Source organism: Hermetia illucens, chromosome 6 (assembly GCF_905115235.1).
Source record: "Hermetia illucens chromosome 6, iHerIll2.2.curated.20191125, whole genome shotgun sequence".
NCBI classification, from domain to species: domain Eukaryota; kingdom Metazoa; phylum Arthropoda; class Insecta; order Diptera; family Stratiomyidae; genus Hermetia; species Hermetia illucens.
Window position 1 is genome coordinate 56,464,853 of NC_051854.1, and position 20,852 is coordinate 56,485,704.

The following is a 20,852-nucleotide window of genomic DNA, read 5'->3' on the forward strand; positions in this document are numbered from 1 at the left end:
TTGGGCTACTCGAAGAAACCACTGATATCTACTTACCGATCCTGGTCATTGTCGTTTTCAGAATATATCTTTTGATAAGTTTATTGACTAACCTGGTTAAATTGAATATATATCTTATATACATGGCAGAATAAACATAAAATTCGTGCTTTCTCTTAGGAACCCTTTCAGTCAGACAACTGAATAATTTTGTAGCGTGATAGGCATCATTTCAATTACGAAGTATTTTCCATTCAGAATAACTGGCTGAAAAGTTTACCGTTATCAGTGTCAACTTTCTGGGCCACTCTGAAAAATACATAGGTCATTGTTTCAATCCCATTAGGTGGAATTATCCTTTCCCCCTTGATACAACTAGGAAGATTCAAAGCATAAACAAAGACTAAGGACATGGATTATGTACATTTATGGTATAGGGAAGCGTAGCTTTGATTACCTCAGGTTTTATTTTTGTGAAGTGACTTCTATACACTCTGCTAAAGGATAAAAATTAAGTTTTCTAGTAATTTAAAATGTACACTTTCGCGGAGGACTATTCTTAAATGACGACCTTATAGCAGTTTGTTATAGGCTGATACACCATGCATCATACACAAATAATCTAATTTCCATTTCTTCTCCACAGAGTGAATGACCGAATAATATCCGTGAATGGTGTAAGTCTAGAGAACGTTGAGTATGCGACTGCAGTTCAAGTATTACGTGATAGTGGAAATACAGTAACATTAGTTGTAAAGCGTCGCGTGGCAAATTTAAATCTCAACCCCAACCAACATTCACATAGTATGAGTTCAGTAGGTTTAACGGGTGGCGGTGGTATTTTAACTGCCGGTCCCCAGCCCGCTGTTGTGCCAGGACAGCCAATAAAAGTTGTCCTTACGAAAGCTAGTAAGAAGGAAGACTTTGGCATTGTGCTTGGCTGTCGACTATTTATAAAGGTAATTTCTTGAATATGTTAGACTTAAGGACAGCTCTATAAGTAGTAAAATTTCAGGAAATCACATCGAAAGCCCGAGATCAACTCGCAGCCAACGGATATTCGTTACAAGAGGGTGATATTATCACTCGATTAAACAATACAAATTGCAGTGACACAATGAATATGAAAGAGGCGAAAAAAATCATAGATGGGTGCAAAGAACGATTGAATCTTGTTGTCCTGCGTGACGTTACAAATCAAAATATCAGTAACAATAACCTTAACAATGCAGGCCTTCAAACTTCTATGTATTCTCATACTCAACAATTGTCGAACTGTAGTAATAATCTGGACGAAGCTTACTTGAGTGGAAACGCGCCAGGCTATTCGTCACAAAATCTCTACGTACAACCACCGACAAGAGGAATTACATCACCTTTGGCTGATGAGAAAAACAATTTGACGCCACGTGGACGTTCAAGGGGTCCACTCACAGATGTTGCCCTATCACAATTAGACCGTCCTAGCACCCCACCAACAGGAAATTCTCCTAGAAGACAGCCGAATGTGGATGATCCACCGAGACCTCCTCCGCCACGAAACGAAGAATTTTACAGTTCTCGTCGACAATTGTACGAAGATGACCCGCTACAACGTTCGCGACAATCGGCTGAACCGCGATTTATATCGTTCCAAAAAGAAGGCAGTGTCGGTATTCGATTGACTGGTGGTAATGAGGCTGGGATATTTGTTACGGCTGTTCAGCCCGGCAGTCCCGCATCGCTTCAGGGACTCACGCCTGGTGATAAAATACTTAAAGTGAACGACATGGATATGCATGGTGTAACAAGAGAGGAAGCTGTGCTGTTTCTTTTGAGTCTTCAGGATCGAATTGATTTAATAGTGCAACACTGCAAGGAAGAATATGATGAAGTGGTTGCAAATCAAAGGGGTGATTCGTTTCATATAAAGACGCACTTCCATTGTGATAGTCCGTCGAAAGGAGAAATGGCATTCAAAGCAGGTGATGTCTTTCGAGTTATTGATACACTTCATAATGGAGTTGTTGGGTCTTGGCAAGTGTTGAAAATTGGTCGTGGTCATCAGGAGATGCAACGTGGTGTGATACCGAACAAATCACGAGCTGAGGAGCTTGCGACGGCGCAGTTTAATGCGACGAAGAAAGAGATGAATGCTTCTGAATCAAGAGGGAATTTCTTCAGAAGAAGGAGGTAAGTTTTGGTTTGAAAGGTTCTGATTTCAGCTGACATCTGAATGAATTCCAGATCAACACATCGTCGCTCGAAAAGTTTATCCCGCGAAAATTGGGATGATGTCGTTTTTTCTGATGCAATATCAAAATTTGCTGCCTACGAACGTGTCGTGCTACGGCATCCCGGCTTTGTTCGTCCTGTTGTTATATTCGGCCCAGTGGCAGATCTAGCACGAGAGAAATTAGCCAAAGACTTTCCGGATAAATTTACATCTCCTTTACAAGATGACGACAAGTCAAATGCAAAATGTCGCATCGTACGACTATCGAATATTCGTGACATTATGGATCGTGGCAAGCATGCCTTGCTTGATATAACACCGAATGCTGTCGATCGACTTAACTACGCGCAATTCTATCCAATTGTTATATTTTTGAAAACAGACTCGAAACATATCATTAAACAGTTGAGGCGTGATGTACCGAAGTCGGCGCATAAGAGTTCAAAGAAGCTGTTAGAGCAATGCGGCAAGTTGGATAAAGTTTGGTCACATATTTTCAGCACAACAATTGTTTTGAACGAGACAGACTCGTGGTATAGAAAACTGAGGGATGCTATTGATCTGCAACAAAGTGGGGCCGTTTGGATGTCCGAGTCGAAGGTAAAGGAATCTGTTGTGTGTATGATATGTTTAATTTATGGCAGTAGTTCTCATTGGATGACTCGTCTCAATGTTAAGATTAGAGTAAGGATAATTTGTAGTGTTTGGAATGGTTTGAAATGAATTGGCGTCTATTTTAAATCCATTACATGGGAAGTTAAGCTATGATGTGAAAATCTGTAACGCAAATTCATTGCAACCAAACAAACTTGGTGAATGTTTAAATTTCTATGCATTTTACGTTACATAAAAATGGTGATGGTAAATTTAATTTTATATATAACAACTATCTTATAGCTGAATGAACTTCCTCCTGAAATAATCTTTCCACCATATATTGCTCCGCCTTGCAATCTTCCATGTTGCCGTCCCAACTATCACACCTTTCCCAGTTCATGTTTTGGAATAAATAGCAGTAGTTCTAGGTTGCTAGCGCGATCTCTAACGCCGCCAATAATAATATCGCAAACACCCCCACCGCCGCCATCGCTACCGCTACAATATTCAACGGTTCCCATCATGAAAAACGCAACATCATTGCCTGGCGGATTAGGATATCCTATCGATACTAGATATCAACGAATTTCCCAACCGAATCTTATGCAAACATTTGGGAAAGTAGAGAGCACGTCGATAGGTAACTTAATCACATCAGTTCCTAATCAAAATGTTACGGATCGGAAACAGATCCGAAGAACGCCATATTACTATACAGACATCATCACTGAACCTACGTTGTTTGACTCGAACTTGAACCTGCAGTATGCAGATGAGACTCCTGAAAATGTTGAGGAAAAAAGATTTGTAAATGTAATGAATAATCACAGTAGCAATGAAGACAACTTGAACAATAATTATCGATGGGAACATGATACAAATTTTCGCTTGGGCAAAAATAGCTATGATAGAAACAGAGAAGAACGTAGCGTGGATCGGTTCACGCCTATACCAGCAACCCGTAATTTAACTAACATTAGAACGCATGCAAACATTGTGAATTGAGTTTTGTAACTAAACCCCTGAAGTTGTCATGTTCTATTCCTAACATTCCATATCATCGATTTTTTTTATAGATATTCAAATGGATAACACTCTTTTTCACATAATTCAAACTTATCTCCGTCAGAAATATGTTCATATTTTGTATAGAAATTTCATCCTTTCTGTTGAAGGTAGCAATATTTTTTTACAATGAAAGTACAAGCTACCTCAGTACTTTGCCTTGCGGTCACATGTCTCTTCGCGTTTTGTTTAGTCATACGAAATTGTTCGAACGATGAAAATTGATCCTATGCAGTGAAAGGAAGGGGTGAAATCAGTGCATTTTTTCATTAAGGCATTGAGAACTTGTAGCGTAAGATTTCCAAGCTAAACTAATACTTTTGTTTGTCTTAATATTTTTTCTAACAAATGTATTTTTTATGTTTTCTCTTTTATGTATGTATATCATCATATTGCCATTCCCCGCTTAAAACGCATCCATAATTCGAAAAAAATGTCCAACCTGCCGCAATACATCAACATCTCAAAAACGAAATAACAAAAAATTGTGTTGTTTGTTTTCTTTTCATTTTTCCCTATGATTTGTTTTTGACAAACCCGTGAAACCCTGAAAAATGTTTATCCTTATCCTTCTCCTGACAACAATATTTTCCTGAACCTATCCTCGATTCGTAATGATTGCCAAAACGTTGCAAAAAATAACGTAGCCCGTAGAGTCATTGTCCGATGATTTCCTATTCCCTATGTCAACATCCCGTCTATCATATGCATCAAGTCCTGAGTCGGATTTGGAGCTTAGTCCTGGGCCATCGGCATCATTATCCCTAGGAAATTTACCGCAACTGGTTAAATCCAGTTCAGATCCATCGATTGCAACTAATCAGGATAATTTGGATAGGGATAGGGACATTGGTGAAGGACTACCACCATATGCGGTAAGCGGAATTTATATATATTTTTACTATTTTGAAAATATCATTTTTACCTCCTCGTGTACTAATTTTACTGCCTAGTTTTTAGTTTTTTCGAAGTGTTGAGGATTGAATGCTAAGACCTCTCCTACAGTAAGCAATTTCCGGTGATGAAGACATTGATATTACATGTCAATTGCTGTATTCATCACAAATATCCCGAACATTCTGTAATGTAACAATAGGTTTCTCATAGTTTACATCTCAACATATTGCTTGGAAGCTTACTGTTATCTAAATATATTTTCTAAGCGAACACAGTATTTATTTCAGATCAGCTTTGGTCCGTTCATGTTTATGCAAATTTTTTATACATACATTCAGATAAAAGTGTGCTTTTCGTCAAAATTACTTGAATTTTTAAAAATTTCATCCAAACTCATTCTAGACTTCAAACAATTGTTGTACGCTTGAACTTTTCTTGATGTTCCTCTCAAAATTTTGGAAACATAAAATTCAACGATAAAAATTTGATTCAACATTGGTAAACGTGAACCACTGTGAAGACCTTCAATAGCACTCAGCTTCAATCTTTTCAAATCTGATGTTTCTGATATTTCGAATGTCGCTTCATGCTTTTATAAATTTTCCAATCGAGTGAAGCTTGAATCGAAAATATTATCAAACAAAAACATTTAATGATCTCTTTTTCGCCCCAAAACAGCACCCTTACAACCACTCCAACGCTATGTCTCCAAACCGTCAACCAGTCGACGGAAAATTCGGTTTCTCTGGTCCTGGCAATAATCCAAACCAATCCACTCCTGAGAACACCGTAAACCGCAATCAACCGATATACGGAATGAATGCGCCTGATTTGCCACCACGTATAGACAGGGCATCAAAACCACCTGGTGGTGTGCCAATATTAAGCGCTGCAGTAAATAACCAGATGCGAAATGGCAACTCATCAGGAACGCTGGGACGGTCGGCCCAGGAACGACTGTTCGGAAAACAAGGAGCCGGCGCCGTGGAAGATGGTCACGAGGAATACGCCACAAGACCAACTAATACCGATTCCATGGAGCGAAATGCTGAAAATTCTTTGGATCGTCAACGCCATAATAATGTGCCAGGCAGTGGGGCTGCTGGTGTTAAAACTCCAGGTGGTGCACCGCAACCTTTACAGAATGGATCATATGATAGTGTGTCAAGTTATGATTCATATAACACAACGCAAATCGCCGCGCAGAATATACGTTTAGGACCGAATGCACCAGATGATCTGAAGTCTGTGCCGGCTGTGAAGTAAGACCATATCGAAAATTGCATTTATTCATCACTAAATTTTACTTTCTTAGCACTCGAATCGCACCTACTATGGGCACTGCAGACTATCGAGACCCTTCAATGGCTAATCGAAACCCAATTCATGAGCATCCGAGAAATTTGCACGAACATATTGGACGAGGAATGGTACCAGGTGGACCAAATGATCTCAATCGGCAAAGCAGTCCCGGAAGACCGCTATATGATATTAATTCCTCTCGAAATATTGGTATGTATTCCATATTTATCTTAATTCCTTCATAGTTTGAGTATTTTGAACTAATTGCACCAACGACCGTCCTTTAAAAACATTCTGATATTCACTGAATTTAATAAACCTGTTCGACACTGACAAAAAGCCAACAATTATAAAGGAATATATATGGGAGACGTTGTTTTAAAAGCCAACAGCCGGTTTTCGTTCACATAAACACAAACGCTATGCTATGTTATGTTTGCTTAAGTTTTGGCGCTTCTAAAAGATGCTCAAAATTTATCACTTCACCAGATTTCGGAAGATTGGTTTCGCGTTTTATCATCTCCGTAGTCGTGAGACCGTGTTCATAGTTTTTGATGGTTGCCCAGTACTTGAAAAAAGGTTGTGGATAGTCCCCGCTTCTTTTTGTCCTGAAAAGCAGTCATTTAAAAAATGTTTTATATGTATGTGGTTGCCAATATCTCCAAATGGGATATTGTGCGTCAGGCCTGCACGCCATTGTTACCGGTTCGCCAAATGTGCGTGTCTGATTTTCTAGAGTGATCCACCAGTTGGCCATCCTGATATAGTGGATTTTGCCTTCTAATCAACTTATTTTCCGGTACCGTTCATATATGTGGAGACAGAATACACTGACGACAAGGAGGAGATAAATGTTAAAGGAGGCTTGGAGCTTCCCATAGACCAGAACAGAGATGGACGCGAATCAACCTCAACTAGACGTAGATATTGAGGTGCCTGTATTTCCAAATTTTGGACAGAACGATCTAGTACTGCTAATGCGTCTTCATCAACCTCGGTGCCACCGTCAGTACAAACAACGTTATCAAGATAGACAAATCGACCGGCACCTTCACTCGTTAATGCAGGTATAACAAGTGTGATGAGCTATCAGACTCCGAACCTTCCAGAAGGACGGTGTAACCAAAATCCATGACTCTGTGAGAAACCAAGAAGCTGATCAGTGAAGTAGAGGTGTATGAGAAAAGAGGGGGAAAGGTCTGTTAAAGTCTTCTAAATAAGTCAACATGTAGAATGTCACCGATAACAAGAAGGAATAATATCCATGAAAAAATGGAACTTTGTCGGACTGAGCCTTAGGCTCTGAATTTCTTATTTTACCTCGATGTAGTAATTAACATTTTCAGCCATCATATGTGCAGGGTAAGTTTTAGTTATTATCTGTGCGACAGTAGGGAGCACGTAAATATCCCTCCAATTGTCGCGCCTATGATGAATGACCTTTTCGTGAATTGTGCTGAAATGTTCCCTCCACTTCTTAAGTTGCTCCTCATTGTAGATGAGGCGCGGTATACGTTATCGAAATCATTATTTTTTGCGGCAGGTTCTGGTTCTCTGGCCATCGCAATACCCAATTCCTTTTCGCAGCTCAAGTGTATCACATTCGCGCCCCTTTTGCAGTGGCGACCAGAGCCTTCAGTTCTCTGTACTAATCGATCCGCTTCGAAGTTTCGGCGGTTAGACAGATCTTGTGACATCCATTTGGAACGTGGGCAACAGTTTCACTTACGACGGAGAAAAGAGCTCTTTTGATAGTGACTTAATGCTCATCAATATGCTTCAACCAATTGTTCGAGATGTCTGGTCTGTGGTCAGCAAGATAGTTTCCCACTGCTGAACGACAGCCCAAAGCTCTCAGTGCTGAGCTTCCAGGATCGATAGTCTTCATCCCTTTGGGAAAATACGAACGCAATACACAAGCGAAGGCAAATGACCATCATATGTGATCAGAACTTCTAGCTCTACTGTTGATCGCAAATGTGGTTGATCTCATTAAATATACGTCGCCGGTCAGTAGAATCACCACTGACTTTATGTCGGGTTACGTACTCGAATAATATACCACCGATAACGAGGCGGTTTCAGCTTTGCAGTTCTCAATACTAAGCATATTACCGCAAGAGGGACAGTAGCGTTCCCAACAGTTCCGCCATCATCGTTTTCGAAATCGGAAGATCGTAGCCGAAAGATTAGTCCGGTTCCGAGCCATTTTAGCTGTTTCCGAAGCATAAATGATCGTGTTTTATGACAAGGAGTGAATTCTAAACCATCCCACGCACAGAGGAGAAAATGGTTTGGTTTTCCGTTTTAGTCTATGTCTCCTTCTCCAGATTGGCTTTTTCTAAGTTCGAGGTCAATGTCTATTGTTGTGTACAAATTGATGATGAATAAATTGAGTCATTTCGTTAGTTAAGTAATCTGATCAGCGTCAATTAAGTAATTGTCATTATATCTTTGCTTAGTGTTTCAAACAATAGACAATTACAAGCTTCAAGGAAATGGCTCTGGCACACCCGCGCCGTTTTTGAAATTTTCACTTTTTAATTTTTCATTTACTGTAAGGGTCAAGTTAGAAACCTAATTTTTATAATTCTAAGGGACACGTTCGCTATCCTTTTGCTGAGATATTGCCAAAGAACTGTAGTATGAAGTCAAATTTTGGGGTTATTTTTCCTATGTGCTTTTATATTTTTGTTATTCATAATTAGTAAGTTTACTTCACTAATGCTATCTGCAAATTGAAGGGGCATTTGACTGTGCGCCCTTCCAAAAGCTCTGTTATGCCACCAAAGAGCATGGTGTTGAAGCTTTAATTATGTGGATCTACGCTATGCAAACGCACAGATTGCTGTGTACTAAAATGACTGTATCGCTACCTAACAACGGAAGCAACGAAAGGCTGCCCCCAAGGAAGTGTGCTTCTGCGGAGTATGTTGATGGACTCATTACTATGCGAACTGCGAAATCTACCAATACACGCTCAAGCTTATGAAGATAACGTGGCTGTGCTAGTTGTTGGTCGAAATCTCGGAACGGTGTGTAGAAATACAACACGCGCCGTTGATTTCTTCAACAGTTGGTACCTCAAGCATGGACTTCCAGTAAATTCAAATAAAATCACAATAGTATTATTTACAAAAGGGAGGAAATTGAATGGCGTTTGCCTTCCAGATATGAGGGGTACAACCCTTCAACTCTCCGAAGTAGTAAAATATCTAGGAATTATTCTAGACAAGAAGCTTCTTTGAAACAAACATGTACAGGTAAAGTGGAACGAGCTCTTACAGCTTATGGGCTGTGTAAGCGGACCTTTGCCTCAACATGGGGACTTAGGCTTCAGGTAATAATGCCGAGATATGTTGCTATCATTAGGCCAATGTTCGCTTATGCATCCGTAGTGTGGTGGGTAAGGCGAAATAAAAGAGTTATCGCGGTAAACTGCAAAGAATTGTGTGTCTGGGTATCACTGTTGCCTTGAGGGTACCAAGGGCGGCAACCTTGATAATTGACCAGCGATTGAAGGGCAAGATCTGTAGCGATAGTCAAGCTGCATTGATGGCCTTGAGCAGTCCTTTGATCACTTCAAAAATCGTTCAAGAATGTAGAAATCGATTGAACCCTCTTTCTAGATTCAATACGGTGAAACTACTCTTAGTACCCGGTCATTGTGACGTAGAGAAAAATGAAATCTCGGATGCTTTAGCAAAAGACGGTTCAATTTCCCCCATTCCCGGACCGATACCAGCAATTGGAGTGTCAGTAACATTGGCTAATGTTGCTATCAAAAACTGGAAACAAGATTCCCATGATGACAGGTAGCTGAGCCTTAATGCCGCCAAACACACCAAAGTTTTCCTGGCAGAACCAAACAAACATACGGCAAAGTCTATTCTGTCGAAAAGCAGGAAGACTTGCGGAAGTATTCTGGTCATTCTTGCAAGCCGTAATTCACTAGCTAGGCTTATGTTCAGAATACGAATTCTCCAAGATGATACGTGTCCATCCTGTCATGAGGAAGCGGAGTTCACGGAACATTTTCTACGTGAGTGCCCTGCCTGACGCATCAGAGATCAAATTTTTGGTGCGGATGTGTTACAACTGGAAAATCTTGCGATGCATAAACGAAGCCGGGTTATTTCTTTGGACGGGGGAATCAACTACAATGGACTAATAGGATCTGAGTGCTTAGAAACTTTACCTCTCCCCCACCTCAAACACACACACAAACAATGCTATCCATCGCCGGAGATAGTTCTTTTTGTGGCCATTCCTTCCCAAGTACATCTCAGGATAAATTAAGTTTTCAATATTTTCATACTATTAAATTTTGTCATATTTCTACCAGCTTTTTTGTCTGTGTTTCGGTGTTGTACCGTTGCTTGCTGCAACATAGATCGATTATTGGCTTACTAGGGAATCCTACTAGAAGTTGACTTTTCCTAAGAAGACATGGCACTACACATGGCTCAGTCAAGTATGTCGTCGATTTCTGCCTTTCTTTCAGTTGGCTCACGTCGAATTTACAAGGCGTGCTCTACTAAAGGACAATGTAATTTTACTCTCAATGATATGCACTTTTAGCAAGACATCACAAACTATAGCAACTGTTAAACACATTGACTAACACAGAAATTCAAGAGTTCTACTGGGCTATTTTGCAGGAATCATCATTTCTTATTTCATCTAATTAGCTTTTGCTCAATTGAATCTGCACCCATTTTCTTCTCTAGTAACTAATTTCATTCAAACTTTTTCACAGATAATAGAAACCCACATGATGTGCGTGGAATGAACATTCCTCAACGGCCGTCCAATTTGGGTTTGGAGAGCAGTCCACGGAAACAGATTGTCGAAACAAAAACGGATTATGGCAAATACAGGTAGGTATTTCACATAATCTTGTCAAAATCTTTTTTTGGATAACCGTTTAAACACTTTTTAAATAGGCAGCGTCTACAGCTGCAATCCCAAATCATTTACCTCTCCCATCAGAATTTAAATCCTTCTAAACAGTTTCCCGATACAATTTACTACTACAAAAAACCAGTGTTTAACACATTGATAAAATACGATACCCTTGTTTAAAGTGTGCCATCTATTTTTTATTATTATATCCTATGGAATTTCCAATCCCTCGCTCGCCCTATATGTTGTTCGCCTTATGAAACCTTCCATATTACATTTGATTTTTAAGTTTCTTAATTTCCAGTTTTGCCACCATTTCATTTGTTTTATTTTTCATGTGTTTGTTGTGTTTGTGCCTAACCCCTACATCATCAAAAGTCGAAACAACTCAACCTCACAAGCTGATTACAACAAATCACCCAAATCTGCCCATATTGGACCGCCCACCGGTGGCAATGGTAACATGAACCCTGCCGCCGGTAATGTGCCATTTAAACCAGTCCCACCACCAAAACCGAAAAACTATCGGCCACCGATTCAGGGGCATATGAATGCTAGTGGCCATTGGGATAATGGGGTAAGTTGATTAACAAACCCTTTAGATTTTTTTGAATTATAATTAATTGTTGTTTGCTTGTGTTCTCAAATAGGAGCCTACGTCGCCAAGATCTCCAAATGGATTTTTCTACCCACCAAACTCGTCACATTATCATCATTCTCAGGGAGCGCCGGGTTCGCCTCATAATACTAGTGGCCCACCACATCCTGGTCATGCTTATGGACATTACAGTTCAGGGCAGCAGCCGCCATACCCAGCGTCAAATGGTTACAATCCAAATGCACATCCTTATAGCGGCGCTCCAGGAGGTGGACAGTATATGCAACGCGGTCACCATCCAATGGGTGAGTTAAATTAATTCACTATGAGACCGACTACTGTTTATATTAAGAATTATCGTCGATGCATTATTTTTCCTTTTTTTCATCAACAGCAAATGTTCCACCTCACCATACACCTGAACGCCATGCTCTTGATCTAGCTGGAAGTCGAGAGCAACGCGGCTCTGCTTTTGAATTGTACCGTAAACCACAAATCGGGACAGCGGGGCACCATCATAACTTGAGGTAAGTGTTCACTCAAATGGTGATTGTTATTAATGTCTTATTGTTTGTTCGAATTAAATATATTTTCGTGTCATTTTTGTTCGTGGTAACCTCGATTATGTTCCTCCATTGTGTCCGAAATATTGAGATCTAAGCTCCAAATATGATTCTTCCATATAAGATATGGAGTCGATCTGAAAGATACCTTCAAATGGTTGAAAATCTTATTTGGACAAGAACATGGGGAGATTAAAATCTTTTAAATGCATGCATATTAAAATTCGGGTTGTTTTGTTTATCATTTCATGACATCGAAACAAGTTGAAAATATTTTCATAAGATAGTGAAGATCTATTGAAAGTATTTCTTTATCTGCTTTAACTCTATTCAACAAATATTCAAAAAAGAAAAAAAAAACAAAAATTATGTCCAATTGGCGCAAACCGGCGCACTAACTTTAACTTTATCATATGCGCACAAACACTCCAGTTTTGCTTCTCCATTTACTTTATTTTCGTTTAGAATATGGAATTATTTGTTGTTATTTTAACTTTTATCTTTTAACTAACATCAATTTATGTTTATTTTCGGGGTCTATGACATACTCACAAATGTTTGCATAATGATTCGATCTTCTGGAAGGTTAGTGCAACGCTTCCCGGAATTGTAGACCCAGTGGAACTTGCACTTTAAATATTGCCTACGTTTCAGGCAATTCCTGTCCTTCTGGCAAGTTAACATTTCTCTATCACTTCATACAGTTCTGATACCCTCCATTTGCTAGCATTGTTGGAAAGTGAGTTTCTGTAGATAATATAGATAGCATTCAAATTTTTACTCTTTTCTAATGTTGAATCTATGCTAATTGCCTCTTCCACCCTTTAATCATTTCGTCTTTAGTTATTTGACTTGTAGGCTTTCCTGACCAACAATTTTCACGAACGTTTCTTATACAATGTTTGTCGAACGTTAAAAGGTTTTTGGTGATATGAAATAGTTGTTTTGTTTGCGGATACTACACCGCTTTTCCATTAAATAGCGGAATGCACCACTTGGGCACCGATGCATCTTTGTTTTATCTTTATATATTGTTACCCTTAAGGCATAAGTAAGATCCACCAAAAGCCATAGCCCATGCTGAATAGAATTTTATCTTTTGGTCGTTTTGTTTTCGTTGATCTCTTTTTGTCGGTCCAGGGTCAAAAATGAGTTACTGTCATCCAATCCATCAAACTATGGTTCATTTTGTCCTCATACAATGTTTAATAATCGACGCATAATTAAGTACTACGTTGAGATTAGAATTCTTCTCATGACATTACCTATTCAGTAAGCATCTTTGTCAGGATGTACTTATGTTTGCCAACATTATGGGGTTTGTTCATTGAAATTCTTTTTTCAATTCACATTTTGATACCAAGTTAATTTAGCTGATATTATCCTTCGAATTCTATCGTCTTTTGCCCAAAGTGAACGTTATCATGAAGATTATAAATAAAATGGACGAGGATTTGCCTAAAATCTCGCCTGCAGCAATGTATTTTAAGTTATTTTACTTAGTATCAGTGCTAGAAGTGTCAGAATTTTTCACCATCTACTAGATCATCAAAGTGAACTTCGTTAGACCTTTTACTTTCGCTGCCAATTGAAAAATTAAGATCCCTATACAGTTTGTAGTAAATGCCAGATAATGTCCTCAAAGCCAGTGCTACTAGCTTGTTGATTACTTGATTTAAATTTAGTCTGGTAGTGGTTCATTCTTACTTTCTTTTCTGTAGCATCTCTTCTACGAGGTTGTGGAGTCCAATTACTACGTTCAAGGCGTCGGTCAACCTCCTTCATAATTTTCCGCGGGTCTTCGAGCGTAGCAAGCTCGTTCGGGATAATTGGGGCACTTGTTCAATCAAAAATAACACAAATACTTTATATAACCATCGTGCTCGATAATGAATTGCGTCTCGCGGTACATAATTCAATTCTTTATTTTTCAATGCACGAGGTTAGTATATGGGTTCAACGATCCTTTTCGGAATTATCCTACCGTTACTGCAATTTCATATGCAGTTCCTTCCTAGTAGTTTTTCGCAAATCAACAAATATTTTGGCCGAATTTGTCTTCCTTCTTTAGTAGAAATGCTTCGCCTTATTCGGTAGAAGATTTGGAGTAATCATTCCCACGAAATGCACATCCTTCGCTCTCTGCAGAGTAAATACTACCCCTGCGATAAGAAATCTGTGACTATATTTTACGCTCCCGATATGAGTCATCATCCTTGCTAGAGATGGAATAGCTTTTAAATTTAGATTGACATTGATATGCCATGCCACACCTGGGGCTAATAGGTATTTTAGCAACGTGAATGTCTGTCTTTACGCCCGCAGGTGTAATTTGACCATTACTACTATGATTTGATAGCATGAATAGTTTCACTTCCATATACATTATTATTATTATTCTGTTAAGGGAAAATCGCACCGCGTCCTTGAAGAACTATTGTGCCCCTTTTACTAGTTATAGTGCACCTATTGATCATAGTACCTCAAGCAGGCCTATAACCGTTAGGAACATTAGTATGTTCCCTACTTCCAGATCTTTCAGCTTTGCATCTGTTCTCCCAGATTCCTCGACCTACTTTGCACAGGTGCCGGACACTGTCCCAGGACGTGTATAGAGGTTTCGTTCTCCTCCTCACAAAACCTGCAGGCAGTGTCCATAGATATCCCCAGCTTCCCTAGGTGATAGGTCAGCCGACAATGATCAATGAGAATTCCCACTATGATTTGGAGGTTCTTTTTGGTGCGGTTTAAACAATCCTTTGTGCGTATGGGTTCGTATCCCCCAATAAACACCCTGGACTGCTCCATCCCTGGTAGACCCGCCCAGTATAGTTCCCTCAACCGTTCCTCTTCATTTCTTAGATTCATAGCCATGAAACCGTTTCTGATTCCACAGAAGGGTTCTGGCCCGTGTAAAGGCGTCCCTGCTTCCTTCTTGGCAGTTCGTCCGCTGCCTTGTTGCCTTCCAACCCAGCATGGCCTGGAAACCAAAGTATCCAGACTTGGTTGGACGAGCCGAGTGTATTCAACCTCTCAAGGCATTCCCATACCAGTTTAGAGTTCACCTGGTTGGACCTAAGTGCCTTGATCGCTGCTTGGCTATCGGTGAGAGTAGCTATGTTCTGCCCCGTATAGTTCCTTTGCAGATTAAAGGAGGAACATTTGTCTATGGCGTATAGTTCCGCCTGGAATATGCTAGTGTACCTGCCCATTGGCTCAAAGTACATTTTCCTTGGACCAATGACATCAGCACCCGCTCCCTCTGCTGTGAGGGTTCCGTCAGTGTACCAAGTAATCAGTTGCTGGTTTAAGCCGTATGTCGCAGCCACGCCCTCCCAGTTTGCCTTGTTACTCCATCGTGTTTCAAACTTCTTATCGAAGTGAAACCTCGTTGTCATGTTATCCCTTAGTATCAGTAATTCGGGATACCGCCTAGAACGAATATCAATCTTCCTTCGATTTAGGCAGCTCCCCGCCTCACTCATACTACCAGCCATCCTGAATATTGCCCTCCTTGCTTGCATCTGTATGTGCAGATGGAGAGGGGTTAATCCCAGAAGGACCTCCAGGGATGCCGTTGGGCATGTCCTCATTGCCTCAGTGATACACACGCAAGCCAGCCTTTGGAGCTTCTGTAATTCGCTGGCTTGTGTGCTGAGTTCAGTTCTTTCTGCCCAGATTACCGCTCCATAGGTAATCATTGGGCTTACTATTGCAGTATATATCCAAAGTAGTATCTTCGGGCTGCAACCCCATTTTTTTCCTGCTATGGATCTGCAGGTCATCAGAGCCCTCGTGGCTTTCCGACATGTGTCTTCCAGAGTAATTTTTGGTCTAGCGTAATTCCCAAATATTTGACCTCTGTTTCTCGTTTCACCTCCATATCATGTTATATTATGGCTCTCAGGTGATCAAGCTTACGCCTCCTAGTGAATGGTACTATGGTGGTTTTGGCTGGGTTGAACCGCAGTCCACCTTCCTGCACCAGGCACTAGTAACCCTTGGTGCAGTTTGGATTCTATCACATAGGGTATCTTCATATTTGTCGTCCGCGTAACCCTGGACCTGTATTCCAGTATTTGTTAACACATCCAGGAGTTCATCCACTACCATACTTCACATCAGCGACGATAGTACCCCACCCTGTGGACAGCCTTGAGTGGTGTTCATGATAATAGAATTTGTACCTGTCGGTACTTCTATTTGCCTACTTTCTAGCAGTTTGCCCATCCAGAATACCAGGGTGTTTCCCACTCCTTTGCGGCTCAGGGCATCTTGTATCTCTGCATGCAATGCGTTGTCGAATGCTCCTTCGATATCCAAAAACGCGCACAGTGCAATTTCTTTTGTTTCTCTGGCATCCCGTAGTACCTCTGTCAGCTGATACAGAGCAGCTTCAGTTGACCGTCCTGCCCGGGAAGCGGTAAGCTTTAGAACGTTAGTTCAAATATAGTTATCTATAACCTTCTCCACCGTTTTGAGTACGAACGATGTTAGGCAAATTGGTCTGAAAGATTTAGGGTGAAAAGGATCCTTTTTACCCGCTTTCGAAATAAAGACCACTTTTGCCCGTTTCCATGCCCTTGGTGTGTATCTCAGTACTATGCTCTCCCTTAGCACCCTCAGAAGAGACTCTAAGATAATTCCTAGGCCTCTCTGGATAAGTGCTGGGAAATGCTCCGGGAGATTTCAGTGGTTTAAAAGTTCCCACTGTCCTTCTAAGCCTAGCTTCTGAGCATACCTCTTTTGCTGGTTTCCAGCTCTCCTTCCTTTCCCTTTTATTCGTTGGTCTCATAAGGCCTTCCGTTTCTATTGCCTTCTATTCTATTGGCAGAAAAACTGTCACCATGTGGGCTCCTGGTATATCATCCCCAGCACATGTTAACAGTTCCACCCCTTCCCAGCCTGGCAATCTTCCGTCGCGCAGTCCACCAGTATAAAGCCTGGTCAAAAGCGTATCCCAGTTTCGAAGTTCAAACCTTGATCATCTGCTTGACGACAAGGTCCTCAATGATTTCCTGCTTCTCACGAGTGAGTATTTGCTCGGGAAACCTTTTTGACAGTATGGCCAGTCGAATGCCCTTGACCGCACTAGCATAGCTAATGGCTTAGGTCTGTCCTGAGCCTTTTTAAGGGCCTCTTCTTGTTTCAGGCCTTCGTTCAGATAGCGCAAGTACCATTTAACTCCGGCGCCACTGAGACCTGTCTCCTTCCTGACGTCTGTTATATTTATCTCAGACGTGCTTTTGCTGGTCCCTGCTCTTGAGTATTCTTTCACCCCAATGCCGTTCTGATACCAGAAAAGCACGTCGAGGAGTGAACTAACTGAGTAGTCAGGACATTTGGTTTAAGCGAAGTGGTCGAAAGGAAGGCGTTCCTGACAGTTAGTGTCATAACCGAACAGCACTTACACAAACGGTTGTTGCCAGCCAGGTGAACAACCACTGCTATTGCATCAATCGTAGACCGGTTTCACCGAAGTACATACATTTGTTTTGATAGATCACTTGCATGTTCTATAATGGCTGCAGCCTGTAGTATAGCCCTGCCTCCAATATTTTCTCCATAGTGTTAAGTAGTTTTAGAGGCCAGGCCACTTCTACCTCTCCCACTGAACGGATAATACTCTTTTTATCAAGTCCTGTAGTATTTTCCCCGGTTTTTCCCTACCAGGTTAGGTTTCATTTTTAATTTCTCGATTTAATAACCTTCGACAGTTCAGAATTACTTTTGCTTTTTCCCTTTTTTCTTAAAAAACCTTTAGAAGCAAATATTGTTTTAATACATCCTGGGTAGATAGTCGTTGGAATCCAAAAGTCACTTCTATATTGCAACTGAGTTTTTTTGTTCCTCTTTTGTGGTGTACTTCCGTCCTCTCTGTTTTATTCGATGGGTGCGAACCATCCATTAATTTCATATTCACTAGAGCCATTATCCAGTATGAGCGTCATTGCTATATAAACTTACTCTCAATTCTTTCTGCTCCTTTTTCTTCTTCTATAGGAACTACAGTCCGATTAGGTCCTTATTTTCCCGAAGTCTCTGCGTCCACTCTTCTCGGTCGTAACCACGTCTTTCAATTTCGAAAATAGAGTAGTGTGTAACTCGCTTTCTTAATCGAGTTCTCTTGTTCGTTTAAAGGCTGACCAGGCGATCATCTGCTGTCTAGCTTTCCTTTCTCTCGTCGTCCAACCGATCTACATATATGCCCTATGCCGGATGCCAATTCGTCGTATAGAAGATACCAACTCATTGTTGTATCTAGTTCGCAATAGGCTATAACCAAATTATCTTGGAGTTGTCAAAAGGTCTTTCTTGCTTTTGCTTATGCGATGCTTACTCGTATAATGATTACGGTCACACCATCGATTGTTGAGATAATATACTAGCTCCACTATGCCCCACAGTTGCCAGTCCCATCAAACATATCTACTAAATTGGTGCTTTTATTTAAAGCTCAAGTCGAGCAGATCAAACTGGATCATAACCTGGTCACGAATTTTGATATACAATTTGTAAAGAAAATTTTATAAATTCGATATATCGGTTTATAATACACTTCAGAAAGTAGGATATGATGCGCTGGTAGGTTGTTATGAAAGACAGTGAGGCAATCCATTGAAGATGCTAGCGAACTCATGGTGCTTAAAACAACACCTTTGTTCGACCTTGCTGAACGTGTTTCCTGTTGTTTTTATCTGCTCCCCCGGTGAACTAGATATTTCTAAGATTTTTGCAAAATACATATTTTCCATGACACTAGGAATGCGACAGCGACATGAAAAATTACGATCAAACTCAAATCATTATGCGAAACATTTTATGGTTGCGGTTTTTTCCTTTTATTTATTGTTAACTACTAAACTTTTGTTGTTGGTGGAAGGAAAGGTGTGAGTGTGTGTGCGTGTGTGCAAATCCAGTAACCTTTCGTCCAATTCCTAATTTTCCTGACCACAACAGCAGCACAACACTTTTTCAGTTTATTTTAGCCAAATAATTTCCTATCCTGATTAAAGCAAAGAAATAAGAACAGTTAGTGCAAAAGTTTGTGTTTTTGTTAAGAAAACGCATTAAAAGGTAAAGCCTCGAGATACACGATGTACAAAAAAACTGAAAGTAGTTTCTTTCTTGTTGAGTTTGAAGATAATGAGAAAATCTTAGAGAAAAATTACGATTCAAAAAAAACTAGACAAAATCGCTGAGTATTTCAGTATTTCTGTGGTCGTGTATCAAAAGTGCTTCCTTAGAAGAATATCATCCGAAAAAAAATCTCTAAAAATGCTTGAAACTACAGTGACATGGAGCCATTCGATCGGTACTATCATCATTCCAATCAAAATTACAATCATCCTCAATATCAGCATCATTCGCCACCACCACCATCGCAACCATCATCCATGATATACGCTAATAGTACTATAAATGATCCAAACTATCAGAATTACTACTTTGAAGATGACAATATGCCGCCACCTCTACCTCCGCCTCTTCCACTTCCGCCTAAAACAAAGAAAAAGTCAATGTTGAAATCGCCATTGGCTGCTATCAAGAATGCCTTTATGAAATCAACTCGACCGTTGAGACGAATGAACAGCATGGTTGAGCCGGAACGTAAGATAAAACCATGCCTGAGGCGACAGTACTCATTGATGGAGAAACCTTCAAGAGTGCATTATGCGCCTGAAAGCTATCCTCATGCCGCCTCGCTGCCTCCTGATCATCGACAAAATGTCGTTGTACATCATGAACCATTTTATCCCCAACATCTGAACATAACTTACCAGAATTTAGAACCGGAGGACATTTACACATCGCAAGGTCAAAAAGAGAATTTTGACGATCTATACGCGAACAGGGCGCTGATAGATTTGGAACGACGCCAGGCTGAACGGAGCGGCGGAGGCCGAAGGATAGTTCGTAGACATAGCATGGCCGATCGAACTAATACTCAAAGACCTAATTATATTCTATCTTACGACCCCGAAGATGTTTACCAGAGTCGTCATGGAGCCTATATGATGCAAGAGCGGCGTGCTCCCGGATCCGCTGTGATGATGAGGAGAAGATTCTACCCAGATAATGTTGAGGAACCGGTGTATCAGTCACGTCGTGAGATGCACCGAAATCATTTGTATCAATCACGAAAAGAAATGCAAGAACGGATAGCCCAAGGCAAGAAGGAAATCGAGCGTGAATTTACACCTCAAAGCAGTAGCAATCACTCCACAGAAACTGACGATAGATCCGACCGTGACTCTATTTACCAATCAAGACGAGAAGTGAAAGATAACGGTTATAAAACTAGAGCTCAATTGAGGGAGCAGATCTACCAGTCAAGGCGGGACGCAATGGAATCGATGGCCGAGCCTATATATGTATCCAAGCGAGAGCTGAAACATGAACCAATCTATGAATGTAGGGAAGAAGGAGCTGCCGCATTAGCAATAAGAGAGAATGAAACAGACGAAAAGAAAGAAAAGGAAGGCAAATGTGAAAACTCAATTGAAGACACACTGACAACATCTAAAAACTCAGATCTTCACCAATCAAATGAAACAGTGATCGAAAATGAAAGATTCAAGGAGCCTACGACTCCATTGCTTGACAACAGATCCCTTGCTGCTGCGTCAACTCTTCCTACCAATGAACCAGAGCCAGTAATCACCTCACCTACAGAAACTCCATCCACACCACGCTCCTTACGTGCCCCTTTTCATATTTCAAACATTAT

At 40.6% G+C, this 20,852-nt stretch overlaps 1 protein-coding gene across 4 annotated transcripts in view; it reads left to right on the top strand.

Annotated features, from left to right (window-relative positions):
• Nucleotides 1–20,852, top strand: part of LOC119659142 (tight junction protein ZO-2) — a 155,438-nt gene that overhangs the window by 123,539 nt on the left and 11,047 nt on the right. The window contains exons 6-16 of one of the 4 annotated variants that reach the window (XM_038067081.1): nt 626–938; nt 995–2,151; nt 2,206–2,794; nt 4,504–4,731; nt 5,432–6,015; nt 6,069–6,265; nt 10,815–10,935; nt 11,339–11,537; nt 11,611–11,863; nt 11,953–12,085; nt 19,561–19,782. In XM_038067081.1, coding sequence (XP_037923009.1) covers nt 626–938; nt 995–2,151; nt 2,206–2,794; nt 4,504–4,731; nt 5,432–6,015; nt 6,069–6,265; nt 10,815–10,935; nt 11,339–11,537; nt 11,611–11,863; nt 11,953–12,085; nt 19,561–19,648 — 3,862 coding nt within the window. In that variant the 3' untranslated portion in view covers nt 19,649–19,782. The other 3 variants (XM_038067083.1, XM_038067082.1, XM_038067084.1) reach the window with 3 other exon arrangements.